This window comes from Oncorhynchus gorbuscha, linkage group LG20, assembly GCF_021184085.1.
Source record: "Oncorhynchus gorbuscha isolate QuinsamMale2020 ecotype Even-year linkage group LG20, OgorEven_v1.0, whole genome shotgun sequence".
NCBI lineage: Eukaryota > Metazoa > Chordata > Actinopteri > Salmoniformes > Salmonidae > Oncorhynchus > Oncorhynchus gorbuscha.
The window spans coordinates 28,433,816-28,452,878 of NC_060192.1; the positions used below are offsets into that span (position 1 = coordinate 28,433,816).

General features: G+C 41.1%; 2 protein-coding genes across 2 annotated transcripts; one reads left to right on the forward strand and one right to left on the reverse strand.

The window, feature by feature from the left end:
• Nucleotides 1-2,618: 2,618 nt before the first annotated feature.
• Nucleotides 2,619-14,303, forward strand: LOC124006835 (rho GTPase-activating protein 31-like). Its single transcript, XM_046317019.1, has 12 exons — nt 2,619-3,395; nt 7,141-7,243; nt 7,522-7,666; nt 7,833-7,915; nt 8,018-8,125; nt 8,317-8,459; nt 8,637-8,844; nt 9,200-9,324; nt 9,548-9,604; nt 9,765-10,478; nt 10,607-10,782; nt 10,894-14,303. Exons 1-12 carry the CDS (start codon nt 3,296-3,298, stop codon nt 13,042-13,044), a joined length of 4,113 nt encoding a protein of 1,370 aa, XP_046172975.1. The 5' UTR covers nt 2,619-3,295; the 3' UTR covers nt 13,045-14,303.
• On the reverse strand, nt 14,285-18,797 carry LOC124006836 (uroplakin-1b-like). The gene is made up of 8 exons (XM_046317020.1): nt 18,715-18,797; nt 17,741-17,821; nt 17,242-17,442; nt 16,968-17,042; nt 16,518-16,652; nt 15,922-16,101; nt 15,380-15,463; nt 14,285-14,509 (listed from the first exon to the last, which is right to left on the reverse strand). Exons 2-8 carry the CDS (start codon nt 17,810-17,812, stop codon nt 14,459-14,461), a joined length of 798 nt encoding a protein of 265 aa, XP_046172976.1. The 5' UTR covers nt 17,813-17,821; nt 18,715-18,797; the 3' UTR covers nt 14,285-14,458.
• Between the last annotated feature and the right edge of the window lie 266 nt (nt 18,798-19,063).

The window sequence follows — 19,063 nt, forward strand, 5'->3', positions numbered from 1 at the left end:
ACACGGTACAGACTTGGATAGACATTATGCTGAATTTTATTCAGTAAAAAACATCTGTTAAATTCACTGCTCTGTTTTGCTTGTTTACAGTGGGTCAAGTCATAGGGTATTGAAGGAGGAATTCTCATTTTGTTACAACACCAACATTTTTTAAAATTAAGGTGCTAATATGGCCTTACTCTATATACAGTGTGGCTCTGACACTACCTAAGAAACATCAATGGTATGTCAATAGGGTGGCAGGTAGCCTAGCCGTTAAGAGTGTTGGTCCAATAACCAAAAGGTTGCTGGTTTGAATCCCAGAGCTGACTTGTTGAAAAATCTGTCTGTGCCCTTGAGCAAGGCACTTAACCCTAATTGCTCCTGTAAGTTGCTCTGGATAAGAGTGTCTGCTAAATGACACATGTAATGTAAAATGAATTCATTTGGTAGTGTAGTCATTTCTTGTTTGAACAAGGAGGGCTACAAGACTGAGCAGATCTACAGATTTCCAAGAAACAATTTAAATCAAACAAATGTATAACTGTAGCAGTTCATTAAAGTTATTGTTCATTCATGTCTGTTTTCAGACCTCAAATGGTCTAATGTTGAGTAGTTCACATCCTACACCATTAGTGTTATAGATCCAGCTGTATGCTTCAATGTTAAATGAAAACCCTGAATGTCAATCAACATACCCAGTAGCCTTGTACACTGCTCAAAAAAATAAAGGGAACACTTAAACAACACAATGTAACTCCAAGTCAATCACACTTCTGTGAAATCAAACTGTCCACTTAGGAAGCAACACTGATTTACAATACATTTCACATGCTGTTGTGCAAATGGAATAGACAACAGGTGGAAATTATAGGCAATTAGCAAGACACCCCCAATAAAGGAGTGGTGACCACAGACCACTTCTCAGTTCCTATGCTTCCTGGCTGATGTTTTGGTCACTTTTGAATGCTGGAGGTGCTTTCACTCTAGTGGTAGCATGAGACGGAGTCTACAACCCACACAAGTGGCTCAGGTAGTGCAGCTCATCCAGGATGGGACATCAATGCGAGTTGTGGCAAGAAGGTTTGCTGTGTCTGTCAGCGTAGTGTCCAGAGCATGGAGGCGCTATCAGGAGACAGGCCAGTACATCAGGAGGGCAACAACCCAGCAGCAGGACCGCTACCTCTTCCTTTGTGCAAGGAAGAGCAGGAGTAGCACTGCCAGAGCCCTGCAAAATGACCTCCAGCAGGCCACAAATGTGCATGTGTCTGCTCAAAAGGTCAGAAACTGACTCCATGAGGGTGGTATGAGCGCCCGACGTCCACAGGTGGGGGTTGTGCTTACAGCCCAACACCGTGCAGGACGTTTGGCATTTGCCAGAGAACACCAAGATTGGAAAATTCGCCACTGGCGCCCTGTGCTCTTCACAGATGAAAGCAGGTTCACACTGAGCACATGTGACAGACGTGACAGAGTCTGGAGACGCCGTGGAGAACGTGCTGTTGCCTGCAACATCCTCCAGCATGACCGGTTTGGTGGTGGGTCAGTCATGGTGTGGGGTGGCATTTCTTTGGGGGGCCGCACAGCCCTCCAAGTGCTCGCCAGAGGTAGCCAGACTGCCATTCGGTACCGAGATGAGATCCTTAGACCCCTTGTGAGACCATATTCTGGTGCGGTTGGCCCTGGGTTCCTCCTAATGCAAGACAATGCTAGACATCATGTGGCTGGAGTGTGTCAGCAGTTCCTGCAAGAGGAAGGCATTGATGCTATGGACTGGCCCGCCCGTTCCGCAGACCTGAATCCAATTGAGCACATCTGGGACATCATGTCTCGCTCCATCCACCAACGCCACGTTGCACCACAGACTGTCCAGGAGTTGGCGGATGCTTTCGTCCAGGTCTGGGAGGAGATCCCTCAGGGGACCATCCGCCAGGTGTTTTAGCACGTGGAGGCCACACACACTACTGAGCCTCATTTTGACTTGTTTTAAGGACATTACATCAAAGTTGGATTAGCCTGTAGTGTGGTTTTCCACTTTAATTTTGAGTGTGACTCCAAATCCAGACCTCCATGTGTTGATAAATTTAATTTCCATTGATAATTTTTGCGTGATTTTGTTGTCAGCACATTCAACTATGTGAAGAAAAAAGTATTTAATAAGAATATTTCATTCATTCAGATCTAGGATGTGTTATTTTAGTGTTCCCTTTATTTTTTTGAGCAGTGTATTTAGGCCTACTTAATTGTATTAATGTTGTTTTTTAAAGCATTGGTTCATTCTTATCAGTTGAACATTTATTTCGATAGGAGAAAGCGTGCTTTAAACACGTGGTTGGAAAGCTTCAGTCTGCTGTAGAGGGAAAATGATGAAACGGCTAAGCAGTCAGTAACAAGAACCATGTGTCCACCCCCCCTTTCCCCATCTGCGCCCTTCAAGCCCTCACCCCCCCCCCCCCCACTTCCCTCTTCCTTCTTAACTGTTTTTGTTTTCCAAACAAGGCTCTCTGTACAGGAAATTGTGTACTTTGGGAGCATTCAGGAAGGCAGAGAGCACATTTCCTGTTAGGACCATGGCAACAAAAAAAGTGTGGATAAAAGGGGTCAGTAATCTCTAAACCAGAGAAACAGCAGTCAGCTATTCCCCTCCCCTGACTTCACTTCCCTCCCCTTCTCACAGTCTTGAAATTTCTAACCTCCGTGCCACTCCAGTGCCACAACTACCATGACCTTCGAAACATGGATAAATTGAAAACTGGAAGCAAGAAGGATAAAGAAACAAACACAGAAACAATATTCCTGCGCCTCACTGGGTACATCTCCACAGATACAGGGGAGCCAAAGAAAAGGGAGAGTGTCTGGGCGGAAGGAAAAGAGGAGCGAGAAAAGACAGAGGCAGACTGAGTAAAAAAAACTACAACAGGAAACCAACTAATTCTGATGCTGTTTCTGCAAATCCTTCTGGGATAAATCTCTTCAGAAGACTGCCATTCCCAATCCACATTTCCAGATATTTCACAATTATAACTGACTATGGTTTTTCCCTTCTATTTTTGCTAGATTGATTTGGAAATGTATAAAGCACTAAAAAGCTAAAAGGAAAAGTCACGTCAACTTTATTCTTCTCACAAGGACTTTTCAGTCTCCCAAACTGTTAGTGTCGTTGGTCAAGATGTGAGTGGATGAATCCTTTTTGGGCGGTTTGTATGGTTTTTACTTTTGGGCTACAATTTTTGCCTTTCCCAGGGTCTGTTGGATCAATGGTTGTATATTTGAGGATTTGTTTGTTCTGAACTCCTGGACTAATAACTGGATCCAGATGAAGAATAAAGGAGCCAAGCAGAGGTCCAAAAAGAAAGGATGTGACAATGCATTTGACTGTGACTTGACAGAACATCTACAGAATTCAGGAAAAGACGGTAAACTAGTTTCTTTCAATGTTTATTATGTTGCTTCTCTTTCCTGCTGCTTCTCTTTTCTAGCAGATTTCAGCAGATTTCATCATGTCCCATAATAATGACCTCATGAATTCAGAATGCAAACAAACTGTTACAGCAACAGAGCCCAATTATTGGTCCATATATAGTCATTATTTAATGTGTACTGGATTTATTGAGGGCATTGTCATATTTCATGTTTTCAGATTTATTAGACATAGTAATAACCTGAATAAATAACAAATAATAATAGTTATGATAATGACACAATAATAATAACACAGGATGATTTAGAAAAGGTGTTCTCAGACCAAACACTTAACAATTGAACAACTTGGTCTACATTAGGTAGACATTTTTATTTTTTATTGAGCTATTACAATGTTGGTACTTTGGTCTGAGAACTGCTTTTCCTAAATTCACAGGGAATTCTCGATGACTGTTCGATACAGACTGAGTGACAGACACGATATGTAATCGTGCAGTTTAATTATCAATACATGTTCTGTATGGAACACCTCTAAGGTTTTAGGAGAATTCTGAATTAGATTGAGCCTTATTCAACACCTATGTTTTTTGGGCAGAGAATATGTTAAACCTCTGCTTTGGATGATTTGGTAAACTTAGTGTGAAAATGGTTAGGAATGATCCCTGCTGTTTACATGGTTAACAGTTAGACAGTACATTATTTTGTTTATTCAGGTGTGCGATGCTGATGTATGTTGCAATTTGGACATCAATGGACATATGTTTTACATTTCATGAAGTCCTTTACGCAATAACAGAGGGGATTTGTGACTTAGGGTGTGGCTCCTGGTGTTTTTATCAACTTCTCACCAAGAGGCCTGCGTCTTGCTCTCTTTCCTCTCTCTCCCTCTCCGTCTCTGTGTGAGGATTCTGGGTGGGCAACACTGTTCACGGGGCAGTAGCAGCCCACTGATCATAATTCAGACAACAATTTGAGGATGGGTGTGTTTACCCAGATAGTATTTGAATGGAGGTTAAAAAAAGAGTTCAGTGAGGTCATGCGATGTGACTTGGAAACCTTTTACTTTGAACAGATTGAACCGATTTAACAGCTAAACAGATTTGATAAAGTAGATCCTTTTGACACAAGACACATGTTTCTGTTACAGGGGGAGAAGGGACTATAATTTACTGTATACGGCTAATATGATCATATTTAGTTTTTATTTGTCAATTACCAGTGGCTTGTGATGATATCTGCTTTTGTTGACTGTAACTAACTCTGTCTGACCCTAGACAGGGAAGAGAAAGAATATTTATAATGACTTCATTTACACCGACAATTTACCTACGAGGATGTTATCCAATTTAACAATCAACAGCATCTTATTCAATAAGCCGTATTCTTAGATTCCTTTTGAATCCACGAGAAGATTTCCAGGCAAGCAGGAGTTTCGTTCTGAGCAAATACTCAAAAGTAATGGTGAATCAAATCCCATTCGGACCAGGCAGCTACCATTTTGACCACAGGCATGTCAGTGCGAGTGTCTGTTCAGATGTGGGAGAACAGACTTTCATTCATACAGCCCATGGGAAACTCTGGGCAGATTGTTTCAAAGCTCCGAAGATGGAATTAATTGTTTTCGTTTTGCTTGGCTAATGTTCAGCTGCATATCAGCGACATCCTCATGTCTATGTGCTTACTGATTGTATTGTTCAGGTTGAGTTGTGTTGTTCAGGAGATATGTTAAGAGTATGAAAGTAAGGGAAACAATGTTTAAGCTGACATTGATCTATGCCACTGTTCCACTATAAGGTATTGTATAGATTATATACAATAGCTCTGCATTCTCTGGGGACAAGACATCCACGCTTGTCATTGTGTGGCTAAAATGTTAAACAATCCACTGCCACTGGGCCACACCAATGGCCAGATGGTTCCTCATCTCATTGTAAAGAGTTCTGGGAAGGGCCTCATCATGGGGCGGCAGGTAGCCTAGTGGTTAGAGTGTTGGACTAGTAACCGAACGGTTGCAAGAACGAATCCCCGAGCTGACAAGGTAAAAATTCTGCCCCAGTTAACCCACTGTCCCTAGACCGTCATTGACAATAAGAATTTGTTCTTAACTGACTTGCCTAGTTAAATAAAGTATATAAATATATGTTTTAAGGGCCTCATCTAGTGTATCTGTGAAGTGGGAATGCCTGGTAGCAAAGTGGGAAGTTGAGCTGTGTGTCTCATGCTTTCCTTGTGGAAAAGAGGAGCTTACAGGAACATTGAGCACTGTACAGCTACATTTCTCTTCTAAGGTTGTTCAATATAATGGTTTGCCGATTTCAGTCCAGAGTGGAATCATTTTGGCAAAACGAAGTTAGCTATATCCGTTTGTTTTTCTTTCAGCATAGCAAGGAGGTAGACTAACATATTAACTGCTGTAGTCTATGCTATACTGTGCAAAAGAGGAGCTATACATGTTTTATTTTCAGTTTACATGTATTATAAAGGTGTTCCTTGATTTCCAATTATATATTAGTGTAGAAAGCGACCCTACGTTCCTCTTGAATACAGAATTGTAGATAACATATTTTAAGAAAAGAGATACCCCACTAGGGAATAAAGTTTCGAAAGCAATAGAGAATTGGGTGGTAACATTTTGAAAGGCCGTTTTCTATTAGAGGAAGTGTCACAAGTAATACCAGCTGCAAGGATTGGGTGTGTCCACCTTCCTCTGAAACAAACAAACCATCTTTTACTTCCTGAGAAATTCCACCTTCTTCACAATCAACAACCTTATGGAATAAAAAGCAGAGCTACTGTCTAAAGTATGTTTAGAAGAAATAAGTACTGATACAGTTTATACTAATGGCATTCGGTTTCTCCCAAACTGCCCTTCTCTATCCTTCTCTGCCATGGAAAAAAAGTGTTGACTCAAAGAATGAGCCAAAGATCCAGATTCTGTTTATAGCACACACAGTATTAAAGGCCCAGTGCTGTCAAGAAAATGTGATTTCGTGTGGTTTATTTGTATTTCCACAATACGAGGCTGGAATAATACTGTGAAATCCTGAAAATGATTGATTGTGCCCTTTTAGTGTAAGAGCTTTTTGAAAATACAGCCTGAAATGTTTGCCTGTTTTGGTGGGATGGCATTTTGGTCTCAACCGTCGGTAAATGAGTTAATAGACCAATAAGAGAGATCCAAACCTCTGCCAAAATCAGCAAGTTTTCTGTTTTCCCCTCCCCACTCAAATCACCCCCAGACAGTCCTAGCCAAAAAGCTATTTTTGTTTCTTGTTGACCATTTTAATTGAAAACAATCACAATAAGGTACTTACTCATGACCCAGAAATGATCTGATATCGAGATAAAATGGCTGCATTGGACCTTTAAACTGACCCTGTCTTGTTCATAGAGGCACTCCTCTTTCTGCTTCATGTCCGCAGTTGAAATGGAATGCCAGAATTTTCCTAACTGCTAAACCCCAAGTTGCCACGTTTTCCATTCACCTCCCTTGACTGAAAAAGTTGCCTATTACAGAAAACCTATATTACGATTTCTCTCATAAATCATAGCTTATTCACATAACTTAGTAAACAAAATCATAGTGACGACAGTGTTATATGTTGACCTTCACCGCTCAAAATCTGTATGTTGCCAGACTGGACCCTCCAATTCTTTTTATTTGGTTTGCTATGTATGTGTGTCTTTTGATGTTGAATGTATGGTTAAAACAATATTTTTTTCAATCTTTTTTTTCAGTTCCTCAAGTTTTAAGGACATGTGCAGAGTTCATTGAGAAACATGGTGTTGTGGATGGAATATACAGGCTCTCGGGAGTCACCTCAAATATCCAGCGACTAAGGTAACTATTTCAGCCACATAAAGTGCCTTCCAAAAGTATTAGGACAAGGAAGTCACAGTTGGTGTTTGGTGCTCTATACTTAGCATGTTTGAACAGTAAGTTTATAGATGTAGGACATTGTGAACATACCATGTTGGACAACTTATATCTATCCAATACAAACACACGTTTCTACATTTCAATCTTACAAAACATACATATACATTACTAGAGGAGTGTGGAAGCGTCATACGTCTCCAGAGGTATTGATACCCATGTGTTTGTGTTATTACTTACAGACAGGAATTTTGCTCTGAGTTGTGCCCTGACCTCACAAAGGAGGTGTACCTCCAGGACATCCACTGTGTGGGCTCCTTGTGCAAGCTGTACTTCAGGGAGCTACCCAATCCCCTGCTCACTTATGAGCTTTACAAGAAATTCACTGTGAGTACTGTTCAAAGAGGTAGGGTCTCTACCGGTCTGTAATGCGCCCACTTTGTTAACCAGAATGTCTCTTTGATTTATATTAGGAATGATTCCTTTAATAGTGAGTCACATTCAAAGAAAGAATGACAAGCGACATTGATAATACTTGACTTTTACTGTGTAGGACGCCGTCTCAGTCCAGGAGGATCATGAAAGGCTACAACATATCCAGGAAGTCATTAAAGAGCTACCACTCCCCCACTTTAGGTAAAACTCACTTTAGCCCTTTTGCTGCCTCTGTGATGTACCTTTCCATTGTTTATATGTGGTTAAAAAGCTAAACATATTGTGTTTGTCCTCTCTCTTCAGGACTCTGGAATATCTTACCAAGCATCTGGCCCACCTGGCCACCTTAAGTCCCCAGACTAACATGCACACCCGCAACCTGGCCTTGGTATGGGCTCCAAACCTATTGCGGTGAGCTCTACACTAATTGTACACAAACCAATATCATCTTTTCCAAGAACATACTAAAACACTTGTATGATAACTATATTTTGTTCTTCCATTTTGTTTGAGTTATACTCCAGCTGATATTTAATGTAAAATACCTCCTTGGTTGTGACTGAAAGCATTTCTACTTTCTCGTTTGGCTATGTGTTTTGAAGCTCGAAAGATATTGAAATTGCATCCTGCAATGGGGACATGGCTTTCCAGGAGGTGCGGGTTCAGCAGACTGTGGTTGAGTTCATCTTAAATCACACTGAGCAGATCTTCAACCACGCAGCTGCACCAATAAAAACAAAAGAAGGTACACTGTTTGAAAGTGTTGATTGTGTGCATTTAGAGATTTCCTGAATGTTGCCCTCTTGCTTGTTGCCCTCTTATCCTAATTTTATGTTACCATTGGAAAACACATTGTATTTACTGTCCTCCTTTCTACCTGATGCCAAAAGGATTTTTTTTTAAAGACATTGTTTTGCTACAGGACCCAGTTTGATGTGTGGGGAGAAGTATGCCACTCTTCCTATCAGTGGCCAAGGTGGGCCAATGAAGCTGATGAGCCTAGAGGAGGCCCAGGCCCGCTCCCTGAGCCCGAACCACCCAGCACGGAAAGAACGACAACGGGACAGCAGTCTACCTGACACCAGCGCGGCAACACTATACCATACCGTCATAGACATATCGGATACCAAGTGAGATGAATGACAATTCAACTGACTGATTTATTTAGTATACTTAACAAACATGCTTAATACACATTCCTCTGGGCTGCCAGGCACCTGGATATATTAAGCAGTGAAAACATGAATCAAAAACACCTGGTCAAACATAGTATACAATCTAACAATAACCCCGAAACAGAGTACACAGTAAAATACCCTGCAAATAAGTCTAGGTTGATTGTACTGTTTTAGCAATATGTATGTTAATTTGTATGGTTTTGTTGTACATTTAGCTTCTGCTCTTCAATGCACACATCGAACTTCAACAAATAACATCCGAACAAGTCATGTTGTTAACGTACTTCATCATCTCCCTGTCTGTCAGAGGAAAGGTTTCTGGGAAATCGAAGAAGTGGAAATTCATCTTCAACCTGGGCAAGTCTGTGACGGACTCTAAGGGAAGACTGAGTCGGAACGGGAGCGTGTTCATGAAAGCACAGAACATCACAGGTAAAGCATGATGAATACGCTTATCAACCAATATAGTGAACCCCTTTTCACTGCTAAGGCTAAATGATATATCAAGGTTGCAAATGTGTACTATCTTACTATGTTTCCCATGATACATTGAATGATCAAATGAAAATTAATATCACACAAATAAACATGCTACTTGAAATAATTGAGATTATGATACAGAATAAAATAACATGACCATATTGTCCGTTCACAGAAAAGGCAGCTATCCGACCAGCGAGAAGCATGGACTCTTTGTGCTCTCTGCAGGCAGGTGGGGCTGAATGCACTACATTGTATACAAAACACTTGTGTCATCGTTAAATCTACTCACAGCAGTTCTCTCTCCTATATACAAATCTTAATTTGCTTTGTAAATAAGGCTGAGATGATGTGTATCTAACAATTTGCTTCTCATTTGATTTCCAACACAGATGATGACAAGGCAGGAAATTTCAGCTCAGCAGGCGGGGCCAACGGTTTCTTTGCGCCCGGCATAAAATCCAGAACACTTGAATCTGGCACGCTCCATGATGTCAGTGAACAGGACCAGAGGCGGGAGTTTGAGATGAAGAGTTTGAGCGAGGCCACAGGTGGCAGCAGCCCTAATATGAAGAGAAGGGGCTCTCCAAGTGTCTCACCACCACAGCAGAAGGCTCTACCCGAACAACTGAAGGTTTTCAAAGGCGAGGATGACCTCAGCAGCTGCCAGCCCAGCTCCCCTAAGAACAGGAGGATGCTGTGTTCTGGCTCCACCCACAGCAGTGCATCCAGGCCCTCCTTCCCTGGAAGTCTCTTTCCAGAGTCCTCCCCCAGGCATCAGCGCAAGGCTCTCAACATATCAGAGCCCTTTGCTGTGTCTGTGCCCCTGAGGGTGTCTGCAGTCATCAGCTCCAACAGCACTCCCTGCAGGGCACAAGGGAAGGAGAGGCCTGCTGCAGCTGCTCTGAAACCAAGCAGAGAGACCTCCCAGTCAGAACAGAGTGACAGTAGTGGCAGCTCAAGTTACAGAGAGCACCCCCTTGGAGAGAGCAGTGTTGTGAGTGAGAGCAGTATCTACAGTAACAGCAGCTCAACCCCAGTGGAAAAGGAGGAGAGACCAGCAGAGAGGAGCAGAGAGGAGGCAGGTTTCAAAAGGGTGACAGAAGGTAGGTCATGTTCACCTGTTTACATAGAAAAAAGCCTGTGTGTGTGCGCTCAGATTAAAAACCTTCCTCATCATCCATGGTAATATTGTCTATTAATAAAATAATTACATATCTATTTATTTGATTAGTTTCAAGAAGTGAAGGAGAGGTGAACAATGTTCAAGGGAAGGTGGGAGTATCTGACCTGAGACAGTCTTCCACTCCCACCACAAGAGAGGAAGATCAAGAGAAACTGCAATTTCCTGGGGAACAACTGGACAACCCGCCAGCACCACAGTATGAGCCAAAAGAACTGACACAACTGGTATGTTTCATCTCCAGTTTAACACTGTGCTTCATCACAGATAATATACAAAGAATAACACAATGACAATGACTGCCGCTTTAATAAGCATTTGTAATTCATGTTTTGCAGGATTTGGGATCTTTACCTATCAAGGAAGAGCTGTGGTCTGACCTCCATCTTGAGCTGAAAATTACTGAGCCTGAGATTGACATCATGGACGAGGAGATAATGCCTGTTTTCTGTTCCACTAAGAAAACTTGTGAGGATGTTAAGGAAATGCCAGATGCTCCAGCAAAAAGAAGAAGCAGCCTTCCAACTCACTCATTATTATATAAGGGACAGCCTTTGATGCCCACCAGGCCTGCGCTGACCTATCACGGTGCTGACACTGTAGCACATTCAGCAAGAAAGCACTCCTCAGACACACAATTTCCAAATGACAAAATGTTACATTTCACGGTTGGCACAGATATGCAAAATACACCTCTACACGCTGCTGATTCAACACATAAAACAAAAAACAAACTACACACTTCCTCAAAATCTAAGCTCCCAGAAACTGATAACCCCACTTTCGTCAAGCCACGGCCTGTGGTTACTCACCTCGCAGAGCCAAGTTTACATTCTACTCAACAAAGCCAGGTCACAAAAAGTTTGCAGCCAGGGGATGTCGTAACAGACGTAGGCACGTCTGTAGCAGAGAAAGGAAAAGAGCCATCGGGGAAAAGTAAAAGTCAAGATGGGGTCAAAGGGGTTTTCCATGACAATGGAAAGAATGCTTTGTCAGTTGTCATGGGAGGCATTGAGAGGCTTTCAATATGTTTGGAAGAAAGACCCCACCACACCTTGGGGCGACCACACCAAGACGATGAGGATGGATGTGGAGGACACTCCGAGTTGGAGGACTTGGAGGAGGAACCTTGGGAGGAGGTCTTCAGCTCCACCAAACAGTGGGTGACCAGTCCTCTCCATTCACCCACACTTAAGGATTTGTTTGGAAAACTAGATGTGTCATCGTCTTGTTCTGCAGGAGAAGGTTTGAGCTCCAAAGAACTAAACGTTCCTCCTCTATCTAGAGATGACAAATCAACAAATGGATCATGTCCTTTTACGAGCATAGAAGTGTTCCCAGGAAAGAGGTCCCAGGCATGCAGCAGCAAAACAGAGACCAAAGTCACACATCTACTTCCCTTACCCTCCAAAACCACCCTGGTTGGTGATGATGCAACTGGAACACAAAGAGGAAACAGCTGCACAGCCAAACAGAAAAACACCTCCTCCTCCCAGAGGTTTCACAGACAGATGTCTTCTGAAGCATCTCATTCAGGAAAAATAGAGCAGAACAGCTTTTCCAAACACAGGCCCTACTCACTCAATTTGGATTTAGGACATCGACGCATCAGAGACATTTCCAATCAGCAAAACCTTGAATCAGCTGAGTTGTCCTCCATTCAGAGAGGGGCAGTGACCCCGTCTGGGACCAAATCCAACGGCCTGTCCCAGGAACTGGAGCTGTTCCTGAGCCATCCACAGGCCCCTGTGCGCCGGAACTCGGCCCCCGTCAGTGTGTCGTCTGTCAGGACGGCCTTCATGGTAAAAACGTGTCAGGCCAAAGCCGTGCCTGTCATCCCCCCCAAGGTGCAGTACAGCCACATACCTCATCCTAGGCAAGACAAGGGCTCTGGTGCAGGAAAGGGACCAGAGAAAGAATTCACAAAAACCAGGGGAGATAAACTAGATCCTGTACCTCTTCTTCCCTCTATGAGGGATCTAAAGGAGGAGTTGGAGAATAAGGAGCCAGTGCCCAAATCCCAGATAAGGCAGCCTATTGCAGAGAAATCTACAGAGACTAATAAAACTACACCTACTTCAGACCCACCGGTGCTAAGAAGGAAACGCTCCTCCAATGCAGAGGCCTTTTCTGATTGTCCAAGACCTGAACGGTCTACTGTTCTACAAAGGCCATCCTTTAGGAACCGCCAGAGACCACAGAGCCTCATCTTGTTCAGTCCACCCTTTCCCATCATGGATCACCCACCACTGGGGGATGATGCCAAGCTCATCCTCTCGCCCATCAGACGTCCAACTGAAATATCAGCACTTGATGTATTTTCCAAAGAGATGGCAGAGAACCTCAGGACCCCAGAGGGGGTGACACTGCAGAACAAAATGACAATACCCAAGAGTGGACAGAGACTGGAGACCTCGACCAGCTGCTTTTATCAGCCACAGAGGAGGTCCATGATATTTGACAGCAGAAACCACAGGCAGATTGAATGAGACACCGGACAGTTTAGCCTCAGACTATGTTTCTCAACACTACTCTGGTTATCCTCCTTTTCATCCACCCTGTTCTTGGACTTATGTACATGATTTGAACAATACTAGGTCTATAAATCTACCTTTTGATATGAAACTATTTGGGGAAATGAACAGTTACTTTGTTTCCAATGCTCCACCGATCACCTCTCTATCCTGCACTAAAAGAAGGCATCTGGACTCGTGGTATGTGAAGATGTGTGTATTTCCTTCAGCCCAAATCACATGCAGTAATTATCAATAATTAAATGATATTTTTTAAATCAAATCTTAGACATGTTTTGTAATGTGCATATGAAGGATAGACAGCCAAAAAGAGGAAAATGTTACATCAACCCATATAGCCATTGGTATTTCAGAAAAGCCATGTACCGGTAGTTTATTTGTTTACATCTCGTCATTAGCAATCACAAGATTGCCTTTTGGCAAAGAGAGTTGTGCCTTCAGTACTAGCTAGCTACTTTGTAATTAGTTATACCTTATGTCTTAAATATGTTGCGAACTGAATAATGACTTCATATAGTATGAACCTGCTGACGTCCAGCTATTGTCACTGTGATCAGCTTTTATCCTAACAGTATCAGGGTAGTGTTTTTCAACATTCTATGTAATGAGAACTGCAGAAAACTGCTCTTTTAGTTTTAACTGTATTATGGACACTAATAGTATTTATTTATCCAATTATTAATCTATAGATGGTCATTAACACACTTGACCCATTTTAAGTTGTTTTGTTGTTGTTACTTTTAAGATGGACAGTATGTTCTCTTTATAGGTTTGTAAAGTAATGTTTTGGTAAAGTCCGATGTTCTTTTAGATTGAGGAGGACAGATGACAGAAATACCTAAAGTAAAGTGTCTGATGTGATAACTTTATCTTAAAAGCAAAGCTTTGCTGAGAAATGTTTTGAGTTATAATCCAAAGGAATTGAGGGAAATGGATGTGCTGGCACTTATAATGGTGTAGATTGTTAAAAAGAGGACTCAAACACTATGCATTAAATGTTGTGAAGATTTAAACAGATATCAGAACAGGGATTCTGGTTGTTTGCAGCTGTGTTGACATAATACTACACTTGTAATCTGTACAATTTTGTATTGAGCAAAATTGAATGTATTAATGTATAGCAACAAAAAATGAACAGTACAGATTATTGTATGGGACAATTTCCTAACTTTTTTGAGAAAGGTCATTAGAAAAATAAAATTGTATTTAGTACATTTATTGGTTCTTTTCATTTGGATTAGAGACATTGAAATGTAATGAATTGTAAGGTTATTAGTTGATCATAACAAAAAAAGTGTTATATTTGCATTACTTCTTTACTCGTAGGTCTGAACTGAAGTTTATTTGAAGCTTTCTTTGTTGGTCATCCTCAGATATCCAACTGAGTGTAGTGGAAAATGACTCCCAGTATCACAAAGAACTGCAGGGGAAAACAAAGAAAACCGTTGATCCAATTCTCCATGTGGCTTTTTTCTTCTTTTTCCCCACCACATTTAAAGGGGCAATCAGCAGTTGCTACATCAGTTTTTGAGATGATAAATTCGCTAAATGTACCCACTGATTCTCATGACTCATGAGCTTAGTTTAACTGTTGTACTCCATCAGAACCCAAAATATAAGCTTGTTTAACTCAAATCAGATTTTATTTATCACATGTGCCAAATACAACAGGTACTTAAATGTATTTACCGTGAAATGCTTACTTACATGCCCTTAACCAACAATGCAGTTCAAGAAAGAGTTAAGAAAATATTTACCAAATAAACTAAAGAGAAGATTATAAAAAAGTAAGAATAAATAACAATAATGAGGCTATATACAGGGGGCAGCGGTACCGAGTCAATGTGCGGGGGTACAGATTAGTTAAGCTAATTTGTACTTGTAGGTAGGGGTAAAGTGACTAGTGTTTGTAAATAAAGTAAATGTAAACAAACACTGTATAGCCTCAAAACATGGTTAGAACTTCCATTGTTATGTCATGGATGGTCAGGTCTTGCATCCATTGCTCTGTTTCTGAAATTGAGAGTGATTATATTTCTCCAGCCCTATCCAGTGATGGGGACGTTTTTTGATATTGTTTCTACTGCTGATTGGCCCTTTTAAGGAGAATTTTAAGTAATGCCATTTTACAATATTTAGGTCTACATGATGAAACAAAACTTATTTTGATTAATGCATACATTGTCTCAATGCTAGAGCAACTACATTTGTTTCTGCCGTGCAGATTTGTTTGAATATATATAATAATATATAATATTGCATACAAATGGATAAGGAAGTCTCTACTCACTGTCCAACACAATATGGCGAATCCAAACCATGAGACTCCAAAGCTGTGTCTAATCAAAGGACCAGCAATGTAATCATAACAACCCTAAAAGAAAGATAGATGACATTTTATATTAGAGCATTGTGCTGTTTAATGCAGCATAACCCCTCTAGGCACCTCCATAATTTTACCACACTTTATGCAGATCAATGCAAAAAAAAAAAAAAGGTTATTAAATTATTCTTCATTGTCCGTTCATGGAAGAACTATTCACAATAAAAACTCGGTAAGTCACTTTATAAAAAATATTACTTATGATTTTTTTTCAATTAACAATTATATGTATTTTCATGGTAGCTTGAACATGAAATTATCTCTCACGCTGGCAATCTTAGCTGACGTTAGATAACGTTATTTACTGCTAGCCAGCTTGTTAGCTAGACCTTTGCTAAACCATTTTTGCTGCACTCCCTCAGTCTTTTGGGGGTTTGTGGGGCACTCAATAATGAGGAGATGATGAACATTTCAGTGTGGTCACTGGCAAAGTCAGCTTTGAGAATTACCTGTACATGCAGGAAAGGGCTAACCCCAATTTTGCAGGCTTCTAAATGGCTGATGGCTCCCATAGCATCCTGCTGACAGCATTGTCTGGGCCAAGGATTATCAGCATCTGTGTTCTGCTGCCTGAAGTGGGACTCATACTTCACCCAATCCTCTGGCCCGTACACTCCACAGCACTTAGACTGCAAGAGGAGCACTCTGGTTACTAAAATGCGTTAGTTAATAGGGACAGTTCAAGACCATAAACGATTTTACATTACCAAACTGTGATAGCATAGAACAGTAAGTAAATAATAAATCATAATAAAGTAGTCAGTACCACTGAGTAAAAACTGGTTGAATCAACGTTGTTTCCACATCATTTCAACCCCAGAATTTGATGTTGGATCAATATGGAAAACTGATTGGATTTGCAAAAAGTAATCAATGTAAGGACATTTAATATTTTTCTCACCCATCTTTGAACTTAAATCCAATGACATGGTGACATTTGTTGTTGATTTCACATTGAATTTATGTTAGTTGTCAACTCAACCAAATGCAAATCAAAACTAAATGGTGAACTGATGTCTGTGACCAGTGAGGCAGGCCTCGCTACCTCAGTCATGAACCGGTTCCATGCTTCTGTTATCCCGTTGATTACATAGATCTGGTCCTGGGTGCTGGGCAGATTATCTGGTAGAGGTTTGTTGTAGTTCTGTAGCATTTGCTTCAGGAAGAGTTCAGGGACAAACTGAGGAGATGCATCAAAATGTTGAGAAGATAGCCAAACACTGGTTTTATTTACATTTTTTTATTTAAACTTTATTTAACTAGGCAAGTCAGTTAAGCCCTATGGGATTCCCTATCACGGCCGGTTGTGATACAGCCCGGGATCGAACCAGGGTCTGTAGTGACGCCTCTAGCACTGCTATGCAGTGCCTTAGACTGCTGCGCCACTCGGGAGCCCTAATTCAATTTTTTAATCATAATATTGGGTGTAGCAAAATCTGAAATATAATATGCCATAATATACCATTTTAACAATATATGAATCTTAATGATTTACCCAGTCTTTATGTGTTGCAGCAGTAATAGCTGATGCCACCTCAAATGCATATATGATCACCATCAGGAGGATGTACTGCAGGTAAGACCATTAAAACAAAAACATGTCTGAGTCATGGGTTTTCTGGCCAAATGTTCCAGCAGGCCAAACCAATGATGTTTTTCAGTCAAAGGGATAATATTAGAATGCCTTTAATAACATAAGTATAGAGGCATAGAATGTGTTTAAAATATTATTGCTGGAGATGTGACAGGGGTATAGCAGAACAACTCACAGCAAGTAGGATATTTCTTTTGGACACAACTATGGCGTGCATTCCAAAGATCGATGTGCAGAAAAGGGCAAACCCAGTGAAAAGGCCTATCCAGGCTCCCCTCCAGATGCTGTCATTTCCTGTAGCATAGACCAAAACATACAATCCGGCTCGATCCGATATGAAGAAGATACACATGGCCATCAAGGCAATCCCGCAGCACTGAAAACAGAGGGGGAAGGGGGATAACTAGTCAGTTGTTGAGACAAATGATATCAGAGGTATCTTTTTTTTAAATTATTTTTTTAAACCTTTATTTAACCAAGCAAGTCAGTTAAGAACAAATTATTATTTACAATGATGGCCTACCGGGGAACAGTGGGTAAACTGCCTTGTTTAGGGGCAGAACGACAGACTTTTATCTTGTCAGCTCTGGGATTCAATCCAGCAACCTTTAGGTCACTGGCCCAACCACTAGGCTACCTACTGCCCCTCACTATTTCATATTTGTCAAACTTACTGCAATGACCAAATTGCCTTGGATAAGCAAGGCCCTAAAGCAGCGGTCCTTGGTGTCCAAATCAGGTGTCATGTTTCTTCTCTGTATCAAAAGTAAAGCATAAATGAGTAGAAGTGCTTAACATTTGTGAGTAGACGGTTATAAACTAAACCAGTCACCATAGTCAAGGTAGTGGCATAAACATTTTTACATCTATAAATGTATTAATGAACAACAAGTAAATTCTAAAAGTGCATGACCAGATGAACTTAAAACCCAATGTGTTATGATGATTCAGGTGACACTGTGGCCTGTAAATACAGGTGTGGATCAAATGTACATGGTGTCAGATTGAGAGGTGTTGTTGTTCTCAGGGAGACAGGAATCTGTGTGACAGCAGAATCTCATGAAGAAAATAGAACTATAAAACCGACCAGTATGATTAATACCGGTCTACAACCTTCTTTCAGAAAGACTGAATACTAGATCTATCAGAGAGTCAGACAAAATCACTCATTTTCATACAAAGCCCTATAATCCTGTAAATAACAGTGTTAGTAGGAAACTGATTTGTGCTCCGTGTCATTGCAAACCACAATACAAGTGGGGGACCCTACTAAATTAAACTCAAGAATTGTCATGCAAGTTGCAAAAACTAGTATGTTTACAGTAAGATGTATTTGGCAACAACAGTAGCGCAGGCAAAACTGAGGTACAATCTAGATCAACTCACAGACCTCTTGACCTTCATGAGTATCCCATTATTATGGTACACTTAGAAAAAAGGTTCCAAATGGGTTATGCAGCTGTCCACATAAGAGAACCTCTATGGAAAAGGTTCTACATGGAACCCAAAAGGGTTCTACCTATGGGGACAGCCGAAGAACCCTTTTTGGTTCTAGATAGCACCTTTTGTTTTCCAAGAGTGTATTTTAAATATCACTGACGTGTCATATGTGTAGTAAATGTGAAAACAAACACAGATAAAGGCTTACCTCGGTAAACGGAGTGACCTGTGAGACTCATCCACAACCAAATAAAGAATCAACGCTCCCCACGACTGGTCTTTCGAAGTAACGTGAGATTCTGAAACCTGTTTGGTTAGTTTTGAGTGTTTATTGTAAAAGCAAGACAATCCTGAGTGACAAACAAAACAAAAGTGACCCAAGATACCACCTTGGAACAGACAGTCGGTTCTCAACTTTAATGACTGTATTTCCGCAAAACCAAAACTTAGTGGACAACCAAATTGGGAAACTGGTCCAAAAAGTGTTGTCATTGTTGCTAAATTTCATTTAGGCTGCTCACTTATAACAGTTCTGCCAAGTGCCAATTGAGTATACC

Excerpts from the sequence above, each read along its gene's own strand:
- LOC124006835 (XM_046317019.1), top strand. The coding sequence starts at position 3,296 with ATGAAGAATAAAGGAGCCAAGCAGAGGTCCAAAAAGAAAGGATGTGAC. Across the intron at positions 7,667-7,832 it reads AGCTTTACAAGAAATTCACT|GACGCCGTCTCAGTCCAGGA; the intron begins GTGAGTACTGTT and ends TTTACTGTGTAG. Across the intron at positions 8,126-8,316 it reads TGGGCTCCAAACCTATTGCG|CTCGAAAGATATTGAAATTG; the intron begins GTGAGCTCTACA and ends TGTGTTTTGAAG.
- LOC124006836 (XM_046317020.1), bottom strand. The coding sequence starts at position 17,812 with ATGACACCTGATTTGGACACCAAGGACCGCTGCTTTAGGGCCTTGCTT. Across the intron at positions 16,102-16,517 it reads GGAACCGGTTCATGACTGAG|TCTAAGTGCTGTGGAGTGTA; the intron begins GTAGCGAGGCCT and ends CTCCTCTTGCAG. Across the intron at positions 15,464-15,921 it reads GCCCTTTCCTGCATGTACAG|GGTTGTTATGATTACATTGC; the intron begins GTAATTCTCAAA and ends TCTTTCTTTTAG.